This window comes from Neomonachus schauinslandi, chromosome 5, assembly GCF_002201575.2.
Source record: "Neomonachus schauinslandi chromosome 5, ASM220157v2, whole genome shotgun sequence".
NCBI classification, from domain to species: domain Eukaryota; kingdom Metazoa; phylum Chordata; class Mammalia; order Carnivora; family Phocidae; genus Neomonachus; species Neomonachus schauinslandi.
This window is the reverse complement of record NC_058407.1, coordinates 145,723,300-145,748,238: the sequence shown is the minus strand read 5'-3', so window position 1 is coordinate 145,748,238 and position 24,939 is coordinate 145,723,300. Positions and strand designations below refer to the sequence as shown.

Below are 24,939 nucleotides of genomic sequence, written 5' to 3'. Positions count from 1 at the left end.
CGGGCGTGTAGAGAGATGGCGGTCAAAGCTGGTGGTCAATGCTGGAAACATTCAGGATGTCTCCCTCCATGTCCAATCAGGCATCAAGTCCTGTGGTCTCACCTCTGTATGATGTAATGGTGTAGTTGCCCAAATGGCCCCAATATGTCACCCCACTGTGAGCAGGGCCTCTGTTCTACCCCTAGACTCTGGGCTTAGGCTTGTGACTGACTTTGCTAATGAGATGTTAACCGATGTGACCTAACAAAAAACAGGTCCTTGCCTGTTTTCACTTTCTTCGCTTGCCCCTCTGCCCTCCCTATGAGAACACTTGGGGACTAGCCCGCAGAAGGGAAGACCTACAGGCCTAGCAGAGCCACCTGTGGGGTCCCAGCCAAGCCCATCCCAAACCAGGGACCCTGAGACCCGGGAGAGTCCAGCCAATTGGTGCAGAGCCCCCTATCCAGACACCCAAGTGACCACCAGGTGTGTGAGTCCAGAAGAACCATCCAGCCAACACACAGACTCAGGACCTACAGAAACATTTACTGTGTTAAGCCCCCAAGTTCGGGGTGGCAACAGACAGCTGGCACTACATGACATCACTGCCCTGTGACCTTCATCCAGACCCTCATCCTCCTGGGCCTGCAGAGGCTCGAGGCAGCAGAGATCATTTTTGGCTCCGGCTACTCGAACAGGTTCATCAGCAGAGACCTGCTCGTCGTTCCTCGGGGAGACAGATAACAGAGGACCTACCGCCTCACGTTGCCACAGTCTGAACACGGGCTCCCAAGGTGGAGCGCGTGAATTGTACGATGCTTCTTAAACGCTTCCACCCAGAAATGACCCCTATATGTGCACACCTTCCATCACGAGAATCGGTCACAGGGTCATCCCCAAAAAAGGCGTAGGGAGTGCGGTCGGTCACATGTGCCTGGAAGGAGGGGAGACCAGGGAGTGGCCGGCACAGGGCTGTCTCTGCTACATGTCTTACGGTCCTTTCCCCTTACAATTCAGATAGGCCACTCTGCTATTCGGGCACCTTCCACGGCTCCCTATGGCCCAAGCTAGCACCAATCTTGATGTGGTTTTCGGTGGCCCCCCATGACTCCTTCTACCCCTCTCACCCCATTTCTTGCTGTGTGCCACTGTGCATGCCAAGCTCGATCCAGAACTGAGCAGCAAGCATTTCCTTGGCACCCCAGCCATTACTCTGTGACTCTGTCCTTCACCATGACTGTTCTCCCCACTGGCCCTCCTCTGGGACAGGTCACCTCCCTGCATCACCCCATGGAAGCCGCTTCTGGCGCGTGGAATCCATTGCCTTCTCCTTTCCCGAACACGGCATGTTCCAGAAGTCTGAGCCCAGTTTTCCGTTTTAGTAACTCGGAAAGTGTGAACGCTGCAAACTTAACCAGAATCAGCATTTGAAAGTCTATTTACATCTCCTTTACATTTATTTAGTTTGGGGAGTTTGATAGATTTTAAATTTAAAATTTTTATTTCGGTCCCTCCGATTGAAGGTGGCAAGGAGGACTGAAACAAAAAAGCGAGAGCGGGAAATGTTGATTCAAATGTGGAAAACTTAGTCCGTGCCAAAAGATTTAATTAGCTGCATTTTTAAATGCCTTCAAAAATAAGTTTGTAAAAGTGGAGACACAGCAGAAAGATCTGTGGTTGCCCGGGGTTGGGTGGGGGGAGGGATGAGTAGGTGGAGCGCTGGGGATTTTTAGGGCAGGGAAACTATCCTGTGTCATGTGTGATGGTGAATACCTGATATTATGCATGTATCAAGTCTCACAGAACCTACAACACCAAGAGTGAACTCTAACTCACACTGTGGACTTTAGTTAATAACAACGATTCAATATTATGGTTCACCCATTGTTAACAAATGACCCCACCAAGGCCAGACGTTAATAATGGGGGAAATTGGGGTGGGAGGGCTAGAGAGGGAATATTCAGGAACTCTGTGAGCTTCCTGATACATTTTTACATATGCCTAAAACTGCTCTAAAAACAATCTTTTTTTTCCCCCCCAAAGTTTGTTTATACTTCTGAAGTGATTAGAGCTTAAATATGCATTAAGAGCACTGGGACACCTGTGGGCATACCTCCTGTAGCTTCGTTTCTCAACACGGCTGCACATTATGATCCCCTGGGGGATCTTAGGCCAGGCACCTGCTACTCCACAGCCAGTTCCTTTAGCATCTTGGGCGGGGGGGCTTTGGCATGTAAAGGGGCTCTGGACTCAGTTTCCGATGTGGGGTGTGGTTTCTCCAAACCAACAAACAGCACTGGGGAAGCCAGCCAGGTGTCCTACAATTCAGCCCGGTTCACTGATTCTGATGCTATTCACCTGGAAATAGCATTCAAATCCACAGATTACGGGCATAGTTTTACAAGACTGGCCCCCGGACTCCCCTCCCCCCACACTTCATAAGTCAGTTGCAAATCCAGGTTGTCACCTGTCCTTCTCACTGCCCGGCTGTAGTTTGGGGGTTCCAGTGACACCCCCCCTCCTTGGAACGCAGACGCCCATCAAAACTCAGATTGTTTTCTGGCCGACTGGCTACAGATCAGTTTTCCATGACCTTCTCCCCGTTTGGATTCTATTAATTTGCTAGAGCGACCCACAGAACTCAGAAAAACTTTTCGCTTACCAGATGACTGTTCTTGCTGTAAAAGGATAGAATTCCGAAACAGCCAGGAGGAAGAGATGCTTAGGGCAAGGTTACCGGGAGAGAGTGCAGGGCTCCCATGCCCTCACTAGGAAGGACTCTCCCCAAACTCCCATATGTTCACCAAACTGGAAGCTCTCCAAACTCTGTCCTTTTGGATATTGCGGAGGCTTCATTAAAAGGGCAGGCTTGATTAAGTCATTGGCCGTTGGTGATTGGCTCAACTTCCAGCCCCTCGGAGGTTGGGGGGTGGGGGTACTGAAAGTTCCAACCCTCCAATCACAGGGTTGGTTCCCTGGCAACCAGCCCCGGTCCAACACGGAGGCCCTAAAGTCATCTCATTAACATAACAAGAGACACCTTAATCACTCTCTTTGGAAATTGCCTGGGTTTTAGGAGCTCTGTGTCAATAAGGGGAAGAAGACCAAACACGTGTTTATTATAAATTACAGCATCACAGCATGTTTTAAAAGCCCTCAGGGTCCTTTAAAATGACTTTGAATGTGAAATTAACACTTATTTACACAACAATAAAACAGTCAAAATTAAAAAAATAAAATAAAAACCCTCCGGGGTCAGTCATGATGGCCCTCCAGACTCCCCGGGGTGGGGATGTGTGCCCATCGGTGAGGGCAGATGACCCATGGCTTTACAGCCTCTGAAGTCGGAGGTCCTGTTCAAATTCTGACTCCAATTCTCATGAGCTGAATACCATTGGACCGGTGCCTTCCCATCTGCGGCTCGGTTTGCTCATCTGCAAAATGGGGATGATAAAGGCATTTCCCCCCACCCCTCTGTGAGGGCAAAACTGTAATTCATGGAAAGCACCAAGCACAGAACATCCAGAGAGCAAAGATCCAATACAGGCTTGTGTTTAAGTAAACTCAGGGCTGTAGGGGAGAGCTGCAGAGGTGAAATCCTGCACCCTGTTTACAAACAGAGGCCTAAACGGGGAACGTTGCTCCAAATCACCTGGCAGGTTAGTGGGTGAAACAAGACCAGCACCTGGGGCAAGCTGGTTAAACATTTAGATGCTGATTCAGCAGGACGAGAGCATTTTACACCCCTGCAGGCGGAGAAAACACACTTTTGAGGTGCCTGCAATTCCGTATTTCACCAGTAGGTGGCGCTCTCCCCCCACCTATGATCAAAGTACTCAGGAAAAGCCCGAAAAATTAAGTTTAGTGTAGAGAATTTTCTACCTCTTTCCTAGGATCCAGCAAGAATATCTAACAAAGAGCTATCTATATGAACCGCAAAAATATCTAACAAAGAGCTATCAATATACACAACATAAAAATGAGTAAAAAAATAAGGTTCAGACCAATTACATATAGGGAAGCCTACTTGTGTTGGTTAAGAACGAGGATTCTTGAAGGCCAGGTGTCTGCATTCAAATCCCAGTTCCCTGTTTACCAGCCTTCACATCTATTCTTCATGCTTCAGCTTCTTCTTCCGTAAAATAGCAATAATAATATTAACTACCTCAAAGTGTTCGTTGTTGGGAGGATTAAACACATTGGCATTCCTGTAGGTGCACAGTCGTATCTTATGGTGGCTTTAATTTGCATTTCCCTAGTGTGTAATTATATCGAACGGCTTTTCATGTGCTCATTTGCCGTTAGCATAGCTTCTTCCCCAAAATGTCTGCTCAGATCCTAAGCCCATTTAAAAACATTTTTGGTTGTTTTATATTGCGCTTCAAGAATACTATATTTTCTGGATACAAGTCCTTCATCAATTAATTATATGTTTGGCAAATATTTCCTCCTAGTCTGTGGCTTGTCTTTTCATTCTCTTAAAAAATGCCTTTTGAAGAGCCGTTCTTAATTCCAACGAGGCCCTGTTTGTTCTTTTTTTCTCCTACAGGTTGTGTTTTTAACATCACTTCAGAGAAATCTTTACTGAACAGAAGGTCACAAAGATTTTCTGTTTCTTTCTAGAATCTTTAGAGTTTCAGACTTTATGTTTAGGTCAGTGGCCCATTTGGAGTTAGTTCTTGTATGTAATTTTGGTATGTGGTGCAAGGTGTGGGCTGAAATTCATTTTTTTAATCTATAGATATCCAATTGTTCCAGCACCGTTTGTTGAGAAGACTATCCTTTCCCCACGGAATTAACTGTGCCTTTGTTGAAAATCAGTTGACTGTGAATATGTGGGTATATTTCCAGATTCTTTATTCTGCATTGATCTCTTGGAAGTCTGTGCTATGCTATTGATCCTTGTCTATCTTTGTGCTGATACCATACTTTAGCTTTATAATAAGCCTCGAAGTCAGAAAGCCTAAATCCTCCTACTTTTTTGATTTTCAAAGTTGTTTTTGGCCATTTTAGGTCCTTTGAATTTGCATTTAAATTTTAGAGCCAGTTTACTAGTTTCTACCCGGGGTGGGGCGGGGGGAAGAGCCTGCTGGGATGTTCATTGGGGTTTGCTTTGACTCTAACCTTCAATTGGGGAAGAAGTGGCTTCTTAGCACTATTGAGGTTTCCGATCCGCACACATAATGTAGCTTTCTATTTAGGTCCTTCTACATTTCTCTCAGCAAGATATTATAGTTCTTTTTTTTTTTTTTTTTTTCCGGTCTTCTGTTTCTTTTTGGAGGCTTTCTATTGCTGCATCTTCAACTTCACTGATTTTTTCTTCTTCATTGTCCCAGCCTGCCTCGTTATGGGCTGAATGTTTGTACCCCCACCCCGACCCCCAGTTCGTCTGTCGAAACCTGGACTCCCCATGTGATGGCATTAGGAGGAGGGCCTTGGACAGGTGATGAGGGTGGTCGTGACATGGGGCCTCGTGTTGGGATTAGTGCCCTTAGAAGAAGAGACATCAGAGAGCTCCCTTTCTCCACAAGAGGAAAGGCCATGTGGGGACACAGAGAAGGTGAAGGTGGCCGTCTACCAGCCAGCAAGAGAATCTCACCAGAGCCCACCACACTGGCACCCTGATCTCGGACTTCCAGCCTCCAGAACTGTGAGAAATATGTTTCTGGGGGCGCTTGGGTGGCTCAGTCAGTCAAGCTTGACCTGGCTTCAGCTCAGGTCATGATCTCAGGGTCCCGGGATCGAGCTCCGCTCAGTGGACGGTCTGCTTGTCTCCCTCTCCCCCACACTTGTGCTCTCTCTCTCTCAAATAAATAAATAAAATCTTTTTTTAAAATACATGTTTACTGTTTATAAGCCCCCCAGTCTGTGGTACTTTATGGCAGTCCTGGCTGAAAGAAACACCCCTGTAATCCCATCTTGTGTATTTTTCATCTCAGACTTTGTCGTTCCATCTTCCAATGTTCAATTCAGTTTGTGTGTCTGTGTGTGTATCTGCCATGTCTCTGCTCACTGTGTCCTATTTGTGGTCTAGCTTCTTGAGTTCATATTTTCCTGCTGCTTTGCCTGCCTGGTAATTTTTATTAGATGCTAGGCACTGTGAATTTTACCTTACTGAGTGCTGAAAATTTTTCTCTTTTCACCATTATTCTTGATCTTTTCTCTGGGGGCAGGGCTAATTGACTGGAAACATTTTTTTATCTTTTGAGATCGGGCTTTTCAGCTTCACTAGACAGGACCAGCGAGGCATTACATCCGGGGCTAATTTTGCCCTAACCCCGAGACAAAGACCCTTCTGAGTATTGGACTTGATGCTGCCCAAATTATGAAATTGTCTACTGTGGTTTTTGGGATGGAGAGCTATTCCCAGCCTCGTGGGAGCTCTGGGGATTGTTCCCTCTAACCCTTCAGGATGATTCCTCCCCAGCCCAGGGTGGTGTCTTCACGTACCAGCCCCAGTGATGCTCTGCTAAGAGGGACCCTCTGCATATCTCCAGAGCTCACTTTGGGTAGCCCTCTCCTCTCTGGCGCTCTGTCCTTCAGACCCTAGCCACACTGGTGTCCCGCATTCCTAGCCCTGTCTCCTCAACTCAAGGAGCTCCCCGTCCCTGCGCCAAGGCCTGGAAGCTTTGTCCAGGCAGTGAGCTGGGGTAATTGTATGACTTGCTTTGATTGTTTCTCGTCCCTTAGAGATGACTCTCCTTCATGGCCTGATGTCCAGTGACTTCGAAATCATTGCTTTATATATTTTGAGTGTTTTTGAATTGTTTCAGTTGGGAGGGTAGAGCCAATCTCTATTATCCAATCTTAGCCAGAAGTGGAAGTCCTACTAGGGTATAAGTATGAAAGGTATATATAATACCCTCTAGACTGTCTATACTATATACATGAATGTATGTGAAATACATACTATGTATACATTAAAATAAAATCTTGCAAATGTGTATATATATATATATATATAGAAGGCTTAACCAAAAAGTAAAAGCCTCCCTCTGTGTCCCTCACCCTCACCCCTCAATTCCACTCTTGTCCTCCCTAAGGGTAATCACCCTAACGCTGGTTCCTGTGTATCCTTCTGGAAGTGTTTCCGTGTGTACAAGTTACATATATAGATCATACCGTGTAAACTGTCTTGTATCTTGCTTTTCTTCACTTTTATTTTATAAATTAATTCTTACCAACAACTACAGGTCCATCTTCTTTTTATGCTGCATTAAAGCATAAAAGCCATAAAAACTGTGGCTCTTTATGTTAGCCATCCCGTATTGAGGGGCCGCAGTTGGTTCTGCCTTTCTTCGTTGCTATGATCAATGCAGCAGTGAACACACGGCCCCGTGTGCACGCACTTAGCATTCATGGAGGCATGTATCTATGGGGAGATTTCCAGAAAGATTGCTGGGTTATTAGACACCAGCCAGGGCTGGTGCTCTAAGCTCCCAAAAGATATCCTTCTTTAATTCAAAGTGGGAGGAACATGCTTTATTGTGAAATGCAGGTTTGGGTTTTGAATGATACAGTCTGACATAGATGCTGAGCAGCTTCTTTCCGGATTTTCTGTGCCCCTCCCCCCGTGTGTGTCCCTATTTTGCTGTTTTTCTAAGCACAGCTTGGAGCCACCTCCAGTCCCCAATTCTGGCCGCCAAGCAGATGCAGGTGCAAGATCCCTGCCTACCCACAGGGGGCGTCCAAGGAATGCTTGCCGATTTGATTTGATGGCTGCAGAAAGTTCTGTGGGACGCTGCTGCTCCAGCCATCACCTGAGTAAGACAGTCTAGGTGCTTTTCTTCCATAGGTTGTTGGGCTTCCCATTAAATTCACAGATGAGAAGCTGTCCACTTCATGGCCCGTGGGAGTCAGGCAGCGATCTCGAAAGAGCAGGCAGAGATTGTGGTAGAATAGTCGGTGCTGGGTGTGGTGTCTCCAGTTTGGGGGGCAGACCTGGCAGATGATGGGGAGCCCCACTGGTGGGGGGGAAGGGGTTCACTCAAGTGCCTCTCCCCATCCACTTCCAACAGATTCCAGAAAGAGAATGCATTTTCCTATCCGCATGCTTTAAAAGAGACTGGAAAAAAAAAAAATACTTGTGGTGGATGAGAGGTCTCTCTAATCTCTAGCGTATTTGCCTGCTGAGGTAGATAATTGTTTTAGCACCCCTGCCCTCTATACAACAGTATTTCGGGTAATAGTTTCGTTCCTGTTAGTTTGGATACAACGGACAAATACAGAGATTACCTTTCAGTTTCAAAGACACTGAGTTTAGAAAAGAGTTCATGTGTGAACTAAAATGCCCACTTTCCAAATAAAAATATCACACCTCGAAGGTCACGCTGTCCTTCCCCGTTGTCCGTTCTGGGCACGAGCGGTCACACAGAATGACGGAATAGGGAAGTAACCAAGTTCTGGTTTCTTCCCATCTGGGCTCTCCTTGTATATCTCGAGTCTACTGTCTGAACACAGGGGTGCAAAACACTCCAAGGGGTTGGAGACGAAAATTGCACCCAAAGAGAGTGCCTACTGATTCCCAAGCATTAGGAACTTATTCTCAAAACAGAGTGTAGGGAGCCTGCATGTGTTGGGGCTGACTGAACCCCGGAGCTAGGGGTCCTCTGAATTAACTTCTACATATACTCTGTTCAATAGAGAATAAGCAATAAAAATTGGCTAATTAGAAACTTATATTTTATTAAAACCCAACAGTATCTTAAACAGAATTATCACAGGAACCAGCAGTTCCCCTCCCTGATATATATTCAAGAGGATTGGAAACTTGGACACGAATGTTCACAGCAGCATTATTCTTAATGTCCAAACGTCCATCCACAGATGGATGGAAACACAAGAGTAGTTCATCACACAATGGAGTATTATTCCAACACGAAAAGGAATAAAGTACCTGCTATGACATGGATGAACCTTGGAAATGCCACGGCCCCTCCCTTGGCAAGGCGCTGCTAAAAGTCAGAGTTATACTCCAAAGGCCTTACTTTTAGTATTTTTCACTTGCTAAATTTTTAGAAGTTGATTCCTTGAGTCTTTTGGACTGGGTGGGCAGGCTTACCATTCCTTTTTCCGTTGAGCTATAGCCAACTGTTCTCAATTGACCTTTCTCATTTAATAGCTTCTGACGTTCTGCTGCTTCATTCATCCACCCACCCACCCACCCACTCATCAATTTTTTTCATTCATTCAACAAACCCCAATTGTGCACCTGCTATGTTACAGGTATTCTACCAAGTGCCGTGGATGCAATGACAACGAAAATCCAGACAAGGTCCTTTCATTTCAGAGTCTCACTTTTCCAAGTGTGGTCCCTGGACTGGCCTCCGCTGGGGACTTGTAAGAAATTCAGCATCTCCAGGCCTGCCCCAGCCCAACTCAACCAGAATCTGCTTGTATCTGCATACACGATCTCTGGAAAAAAATAGGAAAATCTGATTATAGTAGTTATATCTAGGAAGACTGGACATAGCTAGGGGCGATGAGAAAAATCTAAATCTTACTTTATACCCTTAGATATTGGTCACATTGTTATTTTTGGACATGAACCTTTCATGCTTCCAACATACCCTGAATCTTTTTGGTCCATTTCTTGGCTGCCCTGGATGTGTAACCACTTCCCGTGTGTGCTGTCTCATCTTAAAGGATCCTACAAAAGAAAGCGTTGTAGATGTGGAAGGGGTCCAGAGCCCACCCTGTAAGATGGGGGTGGGCGTCAAGGCTTAGTTCTAGGTTCTCTGTGGAAATTCAGTGAGTATATGTAAACATCAGACATACAGAAGGTGCTTAATGTTATCTTCCTCTTGGTACTCTATAGCCACTGTTTTCGGTCGTAATTAGGGAGAGAATTCCCCTTGACCATCACACTTCACTAACAAGGACCACTTACTTGAGGGTTAGGTTCTTCTTTTTCCCATATCAGAAAGGGGAAAGGCCCCACACATCAAGTACCCCTCTCGTTCTGAACCTTGAGATCTCGTTGCCACTCCTACCAGCCCAAGAGGGGGCAGGTTTCTTGATGGGTAAAACCATTGGTAGAGTTAACTGAGTTAAGGTGTATTGAAATACGACTTATGTACAGTAAAATTTACCTTTTCTAGTGGACAGCTCTGTGGGTCTTGACAAATACGTGGAGCTGTGTAACCCCCACCACAGTCAAGACAGAGAATGCTGCTATCACCGCCCCCGCGTTTTCCCGTGCTCCTTTGCTCCTTTGTGGTCAGTCCACCTTCCCCTACCCCCAGCCCCTGGGGGCCCCTGGTCTGTCTTCTGTCCACGTGGATCTGTCTTTGCAGAGTGCCATCTAAGTGGAATCCTACAGGATGTGGTCTTTTGAGTCTAGTGGCTTCTACTTGGCTTAATCCATTTGAGATTCCCTTTTTACTGCTGAGTATTATTTATTGCTGAGTATTCCATGCCCTGGACGCTCCACGTTGGTGCCGTCTTGGGGACAAAGAGGGGAGGAAAACAGCTAACCTCGACCAGATGGTCCCTGGGCTGACAGAATTTACTGGAGTGGACCACATTTTCTCCCAGAGGCACAGTTAGGCGTGAGAGGCTGATCTGATTATTAGGGAAAAATAGATCAATGCCATTTCTTACACCTCCAAATCTGCGGCTTGAGAAACTCCCCTTCACTTTGTTTTTTTGCGTGCGTTTCAATTGGGACAATATGGTTCCAACCGGCCTGAAATGAACAAGGGCCCCAGTAAAGCCCTACTTCCCCAGGCTTTATGACAACAGTGCCGAGTCATAGAGGTCCGGCCCATCCCTAAGAGAAGATCCTTCCCCTTCCTGCCGGGCCTTGGCCCCTCAGAGTTTGCCCAAGGGCAGCTGATGGGGGAGTATGGAGTTTCTTGGAACCACCCAGACCGCCAGTTACTGTGGCCCCAAGAAAGCCTGTGGCTTCAGTGCCCTGCCCCCGGCCGTGCCGGCCCCGGAGATCCAGGAATGTTACCAGCCCTATTACCTGCCTGGGTACCGCTACCTCAACTCATGGAGACCCAGCCTCTTCTACAAGATCTCCAATGCCCAAACCTGCATGGATGAGGGAGCGATGTGCCGCAGCGCCCTGAGGCCACCCACCATCCTGCCCGCGCTCCGCTCCGCTCTCTTCTGTCGCTACAGCCCCCACGACTGGGACAGGTCCAATGAGCTGCAGATGCGCGGGGCCGAGGCCTCTCGGCTGTGGGCCAGCCGGCTGACCGGCGACTCCATGCGGCTCATGCAGGACAAGGACCAGCTGACCCGCCAGATGCAGGAGGGGACCAGCCGGAACCTGGGCCAGAGGCTGTCCGACATTGGCTTCTGGAAGTCTGAGCTGGGCTACGAGCTGGAGAGGCTCCTAAACGAGAACCGCAGCTTGGAGACAGTCAAGAGGCGGCTGGAGTGTGTGGCCAAGGAGCTCTACTGTCCGCTGCAGGTGAGTGTGGGTGAGGAGGGGGCATGGCAGCCGCTGGGAGGGCAGCCCTGGGCGCTCCGCTCCTCTCCAAGGAAGGTCGAGGCCACGGGCACTTTGCAGGTCGGCTCGCGATGCATCATCTTCTGCGATCAGTTCCTATAGCCCAGGATTATCCCAGTCAAATCGGGGTTCCTCAGACTGAACCGGATTTCCTTTTCTCCTTAGGTTTACATCAGAACTGCAGAGGTTTTATCCAGACATTCCGCACGTGCCTGTGTGTGCGTGTGGATGCGTGCACGCAGGGCGCTCTGTAGAGGGATATACTTAAAATAATTGCTGTATTTTTCTCCATAGCCCTTAACACCTTCTAACATACTCTCTAACTTACGCATGTATTTATTTATTGTTTTGCTGCCTGAGCTAGAATCTAAGTGCCACGAGGGTGGGGATTTTTGTCTGCTCTGTCACCAGCGTGTTCCAGACGGATCCTCCGCTGTGCTGGGCAGCGTGTCTGTGTTGGTCCTCCGTTGGCTGATCGCCCGTTGTCTGGGTCAGTGTTCTGAATGTCTTCCCAGCCTCCTACAGTGCTTGGCATGTGGTAGGCACTCAGTAAGTATTTGTTGAGTAAACGAGTATGTATCTGGATGCGGACATGCTCGACGCTCCTTGGTCTCCAGTCATATCCCGGATCAGCTAGGGCTGCTTTTGGCGGCATGTAACGGACACCTGACTGCGGCTCAGCCAAGGCTCAGCCAAGTCGTGATGAGAATTCCAGAAGGAAACAGAGCAGGCTGCTGCAGCCTCCACTCAATGCTGGAGGGGAGGGGACCCAGGCGCCTGTCTTTCTGCTCTGCCGTCCTCGGCTTGTGGCTTTTGTCCTACTGCTCGCGAGGAGATTTCATATCTCCTATTGCAAGCTCCTACTTGCAAGGAACATATTGATCTCATTTGAGGCAGGAAGATAGGGGCAGGGCAAAGGGCGCCCTGTGCCAACTGTGTCAGGATATGTCAGTTTTCTGGAAGGGAACATCCTGCGTTTCCAGATCCCTCAGGAGACATGGCACAGCCCCTCCCCGCCATTATGGGGACTCCTACTGTGTCCCTCTGCCCTCCAAGTTTCTCTCCTGAGAGGAGAGTGGGCAGGGGGACCTGAGGCGACATCCAAAACCTATTGCTGTCCTCTTCTGCTCTCCTCACCCCTCCAGCCTGTCTGGGAAACCCAGCTCTGTCTGGTCACTGGCGCAGCTCCTCTGACAGTCACGTGGTGGCTTGGGGGGGTACCAGAGATCTCTCTGCTCCACTTCTCCCTGTCTCCAGGGCTGCCCCCCCTCCTCCTGGACAGTGATGATGTCTCCTTCCTGTCCTCCTCTCTCCCGCCCACCTCCCACCCATCTTCCAGCCAGAGGGGGCGATTTTAAATATGAAACTGGGTCTCCATACTCCCTCACTAAAACCCCCCTCAATGCACCCTGTTAACATCCAAATTCCTTGTCACCCACTCCAGCCCCTGCATGGCCCAGGCCCTGCTCACCACTCCAGCCTCACCTTCTCTAGTTCCAGTGGCTTCCTCTCTACTCTTCCTACCTCAGGGCCTTTGCACCTGCTGTTCCCTCTTCCTGGCACATTGTTCCCCTTCGTCTCTGCTGCTTCTGATAATTCACGTCTTGGTCTGTCACCTCCTTAGCAAAGTCCTTCCCGGCCAACCCCCTACTGGTTGCTCCCCACCCACCTACATCCCCCTGACTATTCACATCCAAGCCCTCCTCCCAATGAGAAATGATTGCACCTCTTTGTGTGTTTACTTGTGTGTGTTCTCTCCTGTCTCTTTGAGCTCCGTTAGTGTGGGGACCCTCCGATCAGGTTGATTGTGGTCTCCCTAGCACCTTGATGGGGTGTGGTCAGAAAAGGGGCTCAGGAAATTCTTGTGAAATCAGTGAACCCCTCTCCCCTCCTGAGTTCCCAGGTGCATTTGCATCCCAGCACCAAGACGTGGTGCTCCCCTGCTTCCTTCTCCCTCTTGCTACTCTTTGTGACATCATAGGCTCGTGGCCCAATCACCAGGCTTTCTCAGCCTCTCTTTGCAGGAGCTCCTCTGAGCAGCCCCTTCTCCCATCTTCTGTTCCATGCCACTCATGGCCCCACGACCGTTGCAAGGTGCGTGGCTGTGTGACAGGGTCCCACTTGGCCCTGGTCACATTCCAAAGCCCCATCCCCACCCCATTTACAGACCTCCAAAAAGGGACTTTCACATACATTCATAGGTAATATTTATTGAGCATATTCTGGGTTCTTTACATTTGTCGAGCCGACTTAATCCGCGTGGCAAACCTGGGAGATATGCCCCCGTATTCTACCCATCGGCAGGCATGGCATGCCGCGGTCCCCACGGAGGGGGAAGGTGAGGTGAAGCCCACCCACAGGCACAGTGATGAGGCCACACAGAGCATCCAGGTTTCCTGGGGATAAAGCAGATCACGGCAAAAATGGATGTGAGTCGCCTGCGGTCAGGGTCTGCATACGGGTGCAGGGGAAACACGCTCTTTCCGGCTGCTCCCTACAGGTTGCTCTGGAGTGTCTGTACCATCGAGAGAAAAGGATCGGGATCGATTTGGTCCATGACAATGTGGAGAAAAACCTTATCCGGGTAAGATGCCTCCTGGGTCTGCCCAGCCTCCTGAGGGAGGAAACCTCCTGACCAGCTGGTCACAGAGGTTTCTGAGCTGCCTGCCAGGAGCAGAAGCGACGTGTCACCCCATGCAAAGTCGGGGCTCAGAAAGCATTGTTGGGGGCCTGCACTGCATGGAGAACAGGGAGAAGTGAAGTCATGGGACCCTCAGTTTTTATCTCCAAAATGGGCGTCGTCATAGTAATACCGACAATAACAATAGTAAAGATAGCGTTTGTGGCGCACCTACTCTATGTCACACACTGTACCATTTCATATGCATTTTTGAATGTAATGATAAAACAGTCTACAAATGAGCACTTGGCACGTAAGCACATAGATGCTCAATTTTCTTCTAACCGGGAAGTGTCTAAAAAAGGAAGAAAGTAAGATGAGGAATGTGGAGCCCCCAGAGCTGACCCTTACCTGTCTGGCCCGGGGATCAGGTGGGATGAGGCAGGAAATGGACCCCACCTTGACATTTCACCTTGGTGGGGAGGGGAGTCAAGGGTGGGTGGCGAGAGGTAGGGGTGGGGTCACTCGCCTGGGAGGCCGGGGTGCAGTGACTTTCTAAGGGGCACTGCTCTTTTTGACATTTTTCATTGCAGGAAGTAGATTTGCTAAAATGTTGCCAAGAACAGATGAGAAAACTAGCTCAAAGAATAGATATCCAGATGCGGTAAGAGCTGCTTCCTCTTCCCCTTCTCGGGGGTCTGTTTTGGGTTTCCCCGGTTTTCGGGGGGCAAGTAGATGGGCTGCCCGTCTCTCGGTGGTTCTTTCGGTCAGTGGTGGGCTGGCAAGGGTTTTAACAACCAGCTCTCCAGGGAAGAAAACGAAATCCTGATTTGACCTTGCTGGCCAAGGTCAGTGGTGTCAGTCAGTGTTGCGACTGCCATGGCCGATCTCGGTCTCCCCGTGTGTGCCCCAGGTCTCCGTGACCCAGAACTTCACTGGCTGCTCTTTTTTGCACGTAGAGCCTTGGCAAAAGAAATGGGCCTCACTGAGGACCCCCCCCCTGCTTAGCCTGCGGCTTCCCCGTGTGAGTTCCGAATTTGGGGAGATGGCAGAGAGCAGGGGGCATTGGGTATCAAGGAGAGGAGGGGCCAGTGCCTCTCCAGAGGGGAGCTGGTAGACGCCTAGAGCCCTGAGTCTTCAAAAGCAATCAGCTTTTTGTTCTTGGAAGATGACATAACCGGTATCATGAAAAGCCAGGAGGCTCCCCCACATAATTAGAGGGAGGCCTGAGTTTTACAGGGCTTGGGGCCCCTAGCTAAGCCCTTGGCACTCGATTCCCCTGGACAGAGCCTTCCCTCCTGAGGCTGGAGCTGGGCACGGCCTTTAGCTCTCATGGGGCACGCTGCTCTGCTGGTTTCTCCTTCTCATTTCCTCAGACACAGAGAGCAAGAGGAGGCCTGGTCACCTAGCCCCAGCTACCCCTTCTGGCTGCGTGGGGCATGTGGGTAATCTGGATGGGATGCTGAGGCATCAGGCCGCTTGCAGACAGGCTCTGGGGGCTGGCTGTACCCGCCCTCCCAACACACACAGAGCAGCCCCTCGCCTCCACTGAGGACTGGGCAGCAGGGACAGGATCACCCAGGGCAGTGTTGAAAAGCTCCCCGCAGGTCTATGGGTGAGGTCCGGGCCGAAAGCAGGGCTGACTTCTGTCATGTGTGCACCTCTGACCTGATTGCTGACAAGTCCACCCCCCGCGTGGACTCTTGTTTGCCTCCTGTTTGTCTGTAAATTAATGTGCTTAAAAAAAAAAAACAAAAAAACCCCAAACCCTTATATACTTGTATATAAAAAACAAAGGGAGCGTTTCTGGCAGGCAAATGTCTTCGTTGTGTTTTTCTTGCCCTTATTTTTATGATCGCCTATTTTGGGCAAGAAAGAGAGGTTTTCTGTTTGTGGTCGACATGGGGCTATGGCAGAACTCAGCGTGGGGGTGACGGAGGGCTGGATTTTGGGAACTGGGACAGTTTGAGCTGGCAGAGTAATAGAATCCCAGACCGGAAACTGGGGAGCTGGACCCTGGAGAGGAAATTGTCCCAAGACGGGACTGGCAACCCCAGCAATGGAGCAAGATGTGAGAGAGTAAGGAGAGCTAGAGAGGCGGAGAGGGACAGACACAGAGCAAGAGGAAAAGCGAGGGAGATAGGCACCAAGAGGTGAAGGCAGCTGAGGCGGGGGGGTGGGGGGAGAGAACGTGAGCTTGTGGACAGGCGTCCCTCCCCTTTGCCAGGACAGAGCCCGAGCCACCCTCGATAGAGGCTGTTTGACCTTGGGCGGTGGCCCACTTGCCAGAGGATGCCTGTCTTCTTTAGGAAGCAGCTCCGTGTTGCCAGGGCTCCCTGATTAACCTGGAACCAGCCAGAGCCTCAATGGGAGAGCCTCAGCGTGCCCTTGCCCCCGTGGGGAGGCTCCACCACTGACCTGCTCAGGTGGCCTCCCTGCATCTGGGCAGAGCTGTGTCCCTATCTCACCAGAAGCCCCAGCAAAGCAGAAAAGCCTGGGCAGAAGCCATATCAGGGTTTTTCCTCGTAAGCCAACAGCAGGGTGAGCGTTAGCACTGGTTGGACTCTATGTCATGGGCCAAGAAGGGGAGACAGGGGCCGCCTCCTCTTTCTCCAGGCTGATTAGCAAGGGCCAGGAAGCTGGGCCAGCCGACCAGGGATTCTGAGGCCCTGGGTCCCCTCTAATGCTCTGGCATGTTTCTTTTCTACATTCTGGTCTTCATGTTCCAGTTCATTAGGCAGGACAGGGCCCCATTTCTCCATGGCTCTGCCAATTCAGAAGGCCCCAGGGGCCTCAGGATGGTTCCTCCTATCCCATCATGACTCCCTGAGCATTCCGATAGGTGGGAGCCCACCATCAGGATTTACTTTGCTTGCTTCTGGCCTGTTTGAAATCCCTCACCAACATCCAGTATCCATAGCAGAAAAAGAAAGTGGCAAAAAGATGAACAGAGGCAGACGGGAGAGGGACAGAGAAAGAAACACAAAGTCCCTAAGACAGAGAGAAACCAAGAAAGATGAGGCAGAGAGAGAGAAAGATCACACACACACACACCCGCGTGAGCGCGCCCCCCCCCCCCGCCCCGTGTGAAACGTGCGCCGCTCACTTTAGTTGGTGTGTCTGGACATCCACTGGCTTAGTGAAGGTTATTGCCTTTTTATTCCCTGTCACCTCGAAGCACTTCAAGGACACGGTCCCAGTTGATGCTCAGGTGTCTTTAACACTGACTAATCTTGTTTCAATCAAGACAGACACAGAAAGGTTCAGGCTTAGAACCTTCTGGAGCCAACAGATTCTAGCTAGGATTCTGTTAGTGTTTACTTAGTATTTTTGTTTGAGGTGACCTTTTAACAGAAGGTGCTACTGATGGTCCTTTAAAGACAGCGATGTAGATTTTCCCTTTAAAAATACTCTTATCTAGGGGCACCTGGGTGCCTCAGTCGGTTAAGCAGCTGCCTTCGGCTCAGGTCATATTCCCAGGGTCCTGGGATTGAGCCCCACATCGGGCTCCTTGTTCAGCAGGGAGCCTGCTTCTCCCTCTCCCTTTGCTTGCCGCTCTGCCTGCTTGTCCTCTTTCTCTGTCAAATAAATAAATAAAATCTTAGAAAAAATAAAATACAGTTATTTATATTTTAAAAGTGATTGTTAAAAAGTAGTAAGTAACTTATAGTGCGGGTGCTTTTGAGAATATGGCAAGAATCACGAAAGTAGTTCTCCAGGGTCTGGAGTTTGGCACACGGTGGCTTTTAAGTCTAAGCTTCCCAGCCAAGATACCAGCCCTGCAGGCCCAAGTACTGGCCCTGTCCACTGTGCTCTGCTCACCTCTGCTCTGCCCCTCACTCCGCCCAGTCTCTGATTCCAGCCATCCTGACTCTCCAATCCCTGGCTCCGCCCAGTCCCTGACTCCGCCCAGTCCCTGATTCCACCCATCTCTGACTGTCCAATCTTTGGCTCCGCCCAGTCATTGACTCCGCCCACTTACAAATGCTGCCCAGTCCCTGATTCCACCTATCCCTGACTGTTCAGTTCCTGACTGTCCAATCCCTGGCTCCCCCCAGTCTCTGATTCCACCCATCCCTGACTCCGCCCAGTTTTGGCTCCGCCCAGTCCCTAATTCTGTCCAGTTCCTGACTCCGCCTAGCTCCTGACTGCGTTCAATGCCTGACTCCGCCCAGGGCATGTTTCAATACCAGGTTCTGTTCAAAGTGAGAATCCATATCTTCTAAACCAGGTCAGCCCAGTACAGCTGGAGGGCCATATCTGGTCTACCACCTGTTTCTGTAAAGTTTTATTGGGACATAGCTACACCCATTCACTTACATAGTATCCAAGACTGTTTCCTGCTTAGTTGAGTAGTTGCAACAGAGACCATATGACCCACAAAGTCTAAAATATTTAGTATTTGACCTTTTGCGGTGGATATTTGCCTACCTCTGTTCTGAATGACAATAGATCTGCTTAGGTTGGGGGGCGGGGAAGGGAGAAGTGTGGGAGGTCGTGGGTATGTAGTGGGGGCATCAAAGTGGGAAGAGGGTGGAGAAACCACTGGGGGTAGACAGAGCACCCTTCTGGGAGTCCAGAGACTTGGCTTTCAGCAATGGCTCTGCACCACCCTCCTGGGTGACCTTGTGCGAGGGACTCTAGGTAAGTGCACAATCTCCAGACAAATCCTTGCCCCACACAGCGATAACCGAGATGCTCAGCATGCTCTGGAGAGGGACCTCGAGGACAAAACCTCAGCCCAGTTTATCGATGAGAAGTGCTTTAATCTGAGGAACACGTCAGACTGCATCAGCTTCTTCCATGGCATGGAGAAAGTCGATGGCACGTAAGTACTGGGCTCTTGGTCCCCATCTCTAGCCAACCTGATGGGAGTGAGGGCTTCTGGGTCTGCTCCTGCCAAAGAACCATAAAGGGTCATCATGCACCAGTCAAGTAAGAAGCAAAGTGGGTGAGTGGGGATCCTTGGTTGCAAGCCACAGAATCCAATTCTAGCCAATTTGAGACAAGATGGATTTACTGGAAATTTGTGGGGGAGCCACAGTCTTCAGGAGAAGGCTGGAGGGGAAGGTTCTAGCAGCTTAAATGAGCCAGGAAGTGGGAGCTAATCAGCTGTATTGTCAGAGCACGAATGTCTCTTCATTTTTGCCCCGTTTTGCCCAAGATTCAAATTCCAGCAAGAGGGTGCAAGAGATTGGCTTAGGGAGGGTCACACAGCCACTGCCATTGGGCCAAGGCATGCCAGGCACCCGGATTGGCAATTCCACCAAACAAATTCAGAACAGAATGGCTGTAACCAGAGGAAGAGGGATCCAAGCTCAGCTGGGAGAGCCAACTGGACCCAGGCTGCCTGGCTTCACATTCAGCCTCTGTACTCACGCTCGGGGCAAAGTACTTAATCTCTCTGCCCCCCTCCCCCGTACAGGAATAAAAATAGTGCCCAACTCCCAGAGTTGCTATGAGTATGAAAAGGTGGGTATGTGGGGCGCTGAGCACAGAGCCTAGTGTGGGGGAATGACAGCGACTAACATGTATTGAGTGCTTGCCGTGTGACCTCATTTTCTTGTCACAGCAGCTCCAAGGTAGGTGCCTTCTGTGTGCCTGGCTCTGTCGTGGGCATGTCACTGTTTCTGGAATTTCAGGCAGAAGGAAGGCATGTTTTCCCAGTCAACAGGCAGTCCAAGGTCCGGGATAATGAGGGCTGGACAGAGTAGTGCTCTGGGTACAGGCACAGGGTGTTATCTATCCTGGTCTCTTAAAAAAAACGGGGGGGGGGATGCCTGGGTGGCTCAGTCGTTAAGCGTCTGCCTTCGGCTCAGGTCATGATCCCAGGGTTCTGAGATTGAGTCCTGCATCAGGCTTCTTGCTCAGCGGGGAGCCTGCTTCTCCCTCTGCCTGCCACTCCCCCTGCTTGTGCTCTCTCTCTGACAAATAAATAAAATCTTAAAAAAAAAAAAAATCAGAAAACTTCTAGCACAATATAATGTGCTGGGCACATAGTAGGTGTGCAGTAAGTGTTTGTTGAATGAGCGAATGAATGAAAAGAGGAAGGGAGGGAGGGAAGAGAAAGAGGAAAGGATTTTCATGGCAATCTCCTTGGCCCGAGCCCAGGGCCACCTCCTGGACCTTAGTAAATATCAAAGTGTTGCAATGAGCCTTTGGGTTTCTGGCAGTGGCAACCAGTGGGGACCCTCCTCCTCTTCCTGACAAGGCGATCCCCCCCGCACCGCCCCATGGTGCTGGCTACGTGAGCAGGACTTCAGGGGCCTCAGGCCCCTCTGCCAAAGCTGCCCATTTGGAGTGTGAGTCTGGACGGTTCCCTTCCCAAACAGATGCCTCCCTGAAAGCTCGTGGCCAGGGGCTGGCAGAGATTGGGGCGGACAGCAAGTGCTGTAATCACCACATGTGCTAGCCCAGGGCTCTCTGTATTGGGGGTTTTCTTAAAGCAGGGCCGGGTCTGGGCAGGCGAAAGGAGACCGAATGCAGGAGCTCTGCTCACCCGAGTTCTTGTCGCCGTGGGTTAACCGATGAGTGACGGTGCCGACAGTAGGTGCCCTTTACCTGATGTTTGCTGAGGGCTAGGCCCTGCTCTTTGCAAACAGCGTCTTGTGACGCTTACCAAGGGCTTGCTGTTGCCAGATGCGAAGATAGTGGTTTCATATTTGGTCCTTCACCAACCCCGGGGAGGGGGTAGACACCGTTATTATCCCCATTTTACAATGAGGAGACTAAGGCTCAGAGAGTTGAAGCAACTGGACCAAGCTCATGCAGCGAGTGGGAGAGCACAGTCTGAGCCCACGTTGGACACGGAGCCCGTGTGTTTTATCTCGGCACCTTCCTGCCTCCCAGCAATGCCCGCTGCTGTCTCCACCATCCTTAGAGGACACAGGCCCCATAAAACACGTCCCGCCTACTGAGGCACACCACCTTCCAGCAAGACAAGCTGCCTCTGGTACATTCCCCCCAGGGAGAGTGTGATTAAGCGGGTTATTTTCTCTGGACAGCACAGCTGTCTGCTCCAGGGGAGAGCGAGGGCTTAGAGCTTGCTGCTCCTGACCTTGACAGTGCCCTGTTCAGCAGCAGAGACACACTCCGAGTCAATGTGCGGTCTCTTTCTGCTGTCCTTGGTGCTTCCCCCACCCCTTCCTGGATTGATGGTGAGTAGCTGTGTGACCTTGGAAAAGATGCTTCACCTCTCTGAGCCTCAAGTGTTTGTTGGCTAAAAGGTCTGGGTCAGACACCATGACCTGTCCCATCTCCAGAAGGCCAAGACCCACCCCCCCCCCCCAACGCCTTATTTTTTTAATTCCTGCCAAAGACAGACAAGATGATCACATATGATGTGTTCTTCTTAAAATTTCTATTCACCATGCAATCTAAGTGTGCTTTAAATGTCTGAAAAGAGACTTCTATTTCAGAAAATTGAGTTTCTCTCTCTCTCTTTTTTTTTTTTTTCTACTGCCCGAGAAGGAAGATGTTTTATTTAAGAACTGGAGATTTCCCAGCTAGAAGAGACCGTAAAAAGTTACCCAGTCTGGTTTACCCTGGAACTGAAGCCAGCTCAGGGAAATGCATGTCCCTCCTTCTCAGAGGCTTCCCAGAGGAGAAGACCCCCATGCCTGCCTGTACATCAATTGTGTGGTGCAGGGGGTTACGCACTCGGCCAGGAAGTACTTTCTGTTGTCTAAACTGAATCCCTTATGCTTCACTGCCTCTGAGAAGGTTTCCCTGCCTGGCTTTTCTGATCGAGTCTGTGTCTCCGAGGTTCATCCCCCCCCCAGATCCATTCTCCCGCTGCCCTGATGTGAGTCCTGCAGCCGAGGCTGCCCACTGCAGACTGTCTTTCCATCTGGTTCCCGCTGGGGTTTAGCCAGGAGGAGGGGCGCCCACGGGAGGCGGTGGGCAGGAGGAGGAGGAGGTTGGGGGTTTATTCTTCCTGCTCCTTCCCTCTCCTTTGGCCCTCAGTGGTGACAGCTTTCTACATTTACTAATCCCGGAGCCCCTCAACACCCTCTGATCCTTTTTCTTTCCTTTTAGGACCCTGACAGGCACATAAAGCTGGGATTTATAAAACTCCATCAGCCTGTCCTTCCCCGGCTAAAGTCCCTCCTAGCACATATACCGTGTGTCAGTATCTTCTTTCTTTGATGTCTGTCTTCCTCTGCTGGAAACGTAGCCCCGTGAGGACAGGGCTGTTGATGTTCTTGTGTCTGGGTCTATCCCAAGTGCCTGGAACAATGCTTGGCGTGTGGTAGGCGTTCAGAGAACATTCATTGAATGAGTGAGTCGGGGCAGGCAGGATGGCCACGTGCTCATCGCTGAATTGAAGGGGCTCTACAGCCAGAATCGAGCCCCGATGCCTGCTTCTCAGCCAGTCTCCATGGTGTTGGTGGTGGTAGTGAGAAGGGAGTGCTTGGGAAAAGAGCTTTTCAAAGGAATCTCTCTCTCCTCCCATGAAACTCACCAAGCACCCTTTGAAAGATCAGTGCTTGCTAGGCTGCAGTTGCCTGCCCTGGAAAATGGGGTGGGGGTTTGGATTAGCCCAGTGGTTCTCGACGGGGGGCAGTTGTTACCCCTCTCCCAAGGGACATCTGGTGATGTCTAGAGACATTTTTGATTGTCACGACTGGAGGGCAGAGGGGCACTGCTAAACTTCATATAGTGCCCAGGGTGACCCCCCCAACAGAGAATGGTCCCGACCCAGATGTCAAGAGTGCCCAGGGTGAGGCTCTGGATTGGGGGTTCTCCAAGGCCTGCCTTCCACCCCCTGCCCCCGATTGCTGTCTTGTGTTAAGTTCATCCCTGTGCCTCCTGCAGGATCTCTGTGCCCGAGACCTGGGCCAAGTTCAGCAATGACAACATCAGGCACTCACAGAACATGAGGGCCAACTCCATCCGGCTGCGTGAGGAGGCTGAGAATCTCTTTGAGGCCTTGTCAGATCAAATGTGGAAGCAGTTTACCCACACCAACCTGGCCTTCAGTGCCCGCATCTCCGAGGTGACAGACGCGAAGAATAAACTGCAGGCGCAGCTGGCGAAGGTAAGCGAGATGTGCCTGAGGATGGCTGTCCACCTGGCTGAGTCCTCACCCGCCTCCCGACGGTCTCGGCAACATCTGGCCAAGCTGCCCACAGGCCCCTGGGGCTGCACCGGTCCTACCGTCCCAGATCCAGGAGCCTGTCCCGCGCCCCCCGCCGAAAGGGGAGGGGGCCGTGAGTGTTGCAGGGGGATTCCAGCATCTGGGGTAGATCCTTCCCTGCTCCCCTGATGATGGAGCTTGGAGCATAGCCTGGCTGTCTCACGGCCCCCAGGGTCCTTCATTCCATCCGAGGGCCTTGCAGCGGAACATGACCAATGAGTGTGGGTACAGTTATCAGAGCCCCAGGAAATGGGCCCAAGCAGCTCTCCGCCCACATCAGCATCTTTGGAAATGTAACCTTTTGACCTTCAAAGACTTCCATAGCATCAGGGGTGAAGGACTGCCTGATTTTGTCACTATCTCCTTCTACTGCCATATCCCTTGCCCTTTCTACTGCTCCTATGGGAATGCAGCGTAGTGTGGTCTCTCACCTCTGGGGGTGGGGTGGGGGGCCCTCTGCATGGAATTCATCCTCCCTGCTCTGCCTACGCTCAGTGAGCCTACTGCGTGCCAGATGCTTGCCGGCCACTAGGAGTGAAAGGAGGGGCTGTGCAAACAATCCCCTGGTCCCTGTCCTCAGGGGACTTGCATTCTGGTGGAGGCTGTGAAATATGCACACAGGAAGGACTTAGGGATGACAGTCTGATGGTGGGGGGCGGGCAGGGGACTAGCCTTGAACCTGCATTCACAAAACAGAGTTTTAGATATGAAGATATGTGTGTGTGTATGTATATATACATATATATATATATGGGGGGGCAGTTAGTGGGCTGCATGCAAGGTTCAATGGAAATGAGACAGGGGTGGTGTAAGCCCCCCACAGATGCCACCCTATATATAGCCTCAGGTATGGAGGGGGCTGAGGAAATGGAAGTTTCTAGGATGAGGGAAGAGCAAGGAGATGCATCAGGGCTTCTCATAGAGACCTTACACCAGGTGGCCTCAGGAGCAGGTCACTAGGGAGCTGGGCAGCCAAGGCATGGTGGGAAGAGTGTTCCCGAGAGCAGCCAGTGAGTGCAAAGGCCATGTGTGTGATGAGGTTGGAGCAGGCTCAGGTCATACAGATCCTGGTAGGTCCTGGTGAGGAGTCCAGATTTTATGCTGAGAACAGTAGAGAGCCTCAGAAGGATTTTAAGTGAAAGGCGTTGGGATCCACTCTCATCCTTAGGTGGATCTCTTTCCCTCCTGGATGGAACAGGGTTGCGGGGATCAAGAGTGGACACAGAGAGAGTGGTTAAGAGGCTGTGGAAGGTGTCCAGTGAGAAGGATGGCCGTCTGTGCCACGGTGGTGGCGTCAGATGGGAGGGGGAAGGGAGAGATGTGAAATATCTTGAGAAGGCAGTTAGTAGGTGGACCTTCCCTCCCTTGTTTACTGAACATTTTTCTATTAATCTTCCCAAAACAGGGTTGAGAAACTTTTTCTGTAAAAGGCCAGGTCCTATTTTCAGCTCTGCCGGCCTTTCGGCTTCTGTCACAATGACTCAGTTCTGCTCATGTAGACGGCCATAGGCAGTATGGACACAAATGAGCATGGCTGTGTTCCAATAAAACTTTATTTACAGAACTCAGCAATGGGCTGGATGTGGCCCACCGGTTGCAGTTTGCTGATTTTGCTGACTACAAATGCAGTTTTATGTAGTTTATCATCGCTCCTTCCACCCCATAGCATGTGGTTAGAAGCATGGATGGAGCGTGGCTGCCTGGCTGTGAATCCTGGCTCCACCATCTCTGCAACCCGG

At 50.5% G+C, this 24,939-nt stretch overlaps 1 protein-coding gene across 1 annotated transcript in view; it reads left to right on the top strand.

Moving 5' to 3' along the window:
• The first annotated feature begins 10,826 nt into the window (after positions 1–10,826).
• TEKT5 (tektin 5) overlaps positions 10,827–24,939 on the top strand; it is a 35,168-nt gene continuing 21,055 nt past the window's right edge. The window contains exons 1-5 of the mRNA XM_021698071.2: positions 10,827–11,402; positions 13,942–14,025; positions 14,655–14,725; positions 18,746–18,889; positions 22,879–23,101. Coding sequence (XP_021553746.1) covers positions 10,827–11,402; positions 13,942–14,025; positions 14,655–14,725; positions 18,746–18,889; positions 22,879–23,101 — 1,098 coding nt within the window. The remainder of the gene's footprint in view (positions 11,403–13,941; positions 14,026–14,654; positions 14,726–18,745; positions 18,890–22,878; positions 23,102–24,939) is intronic.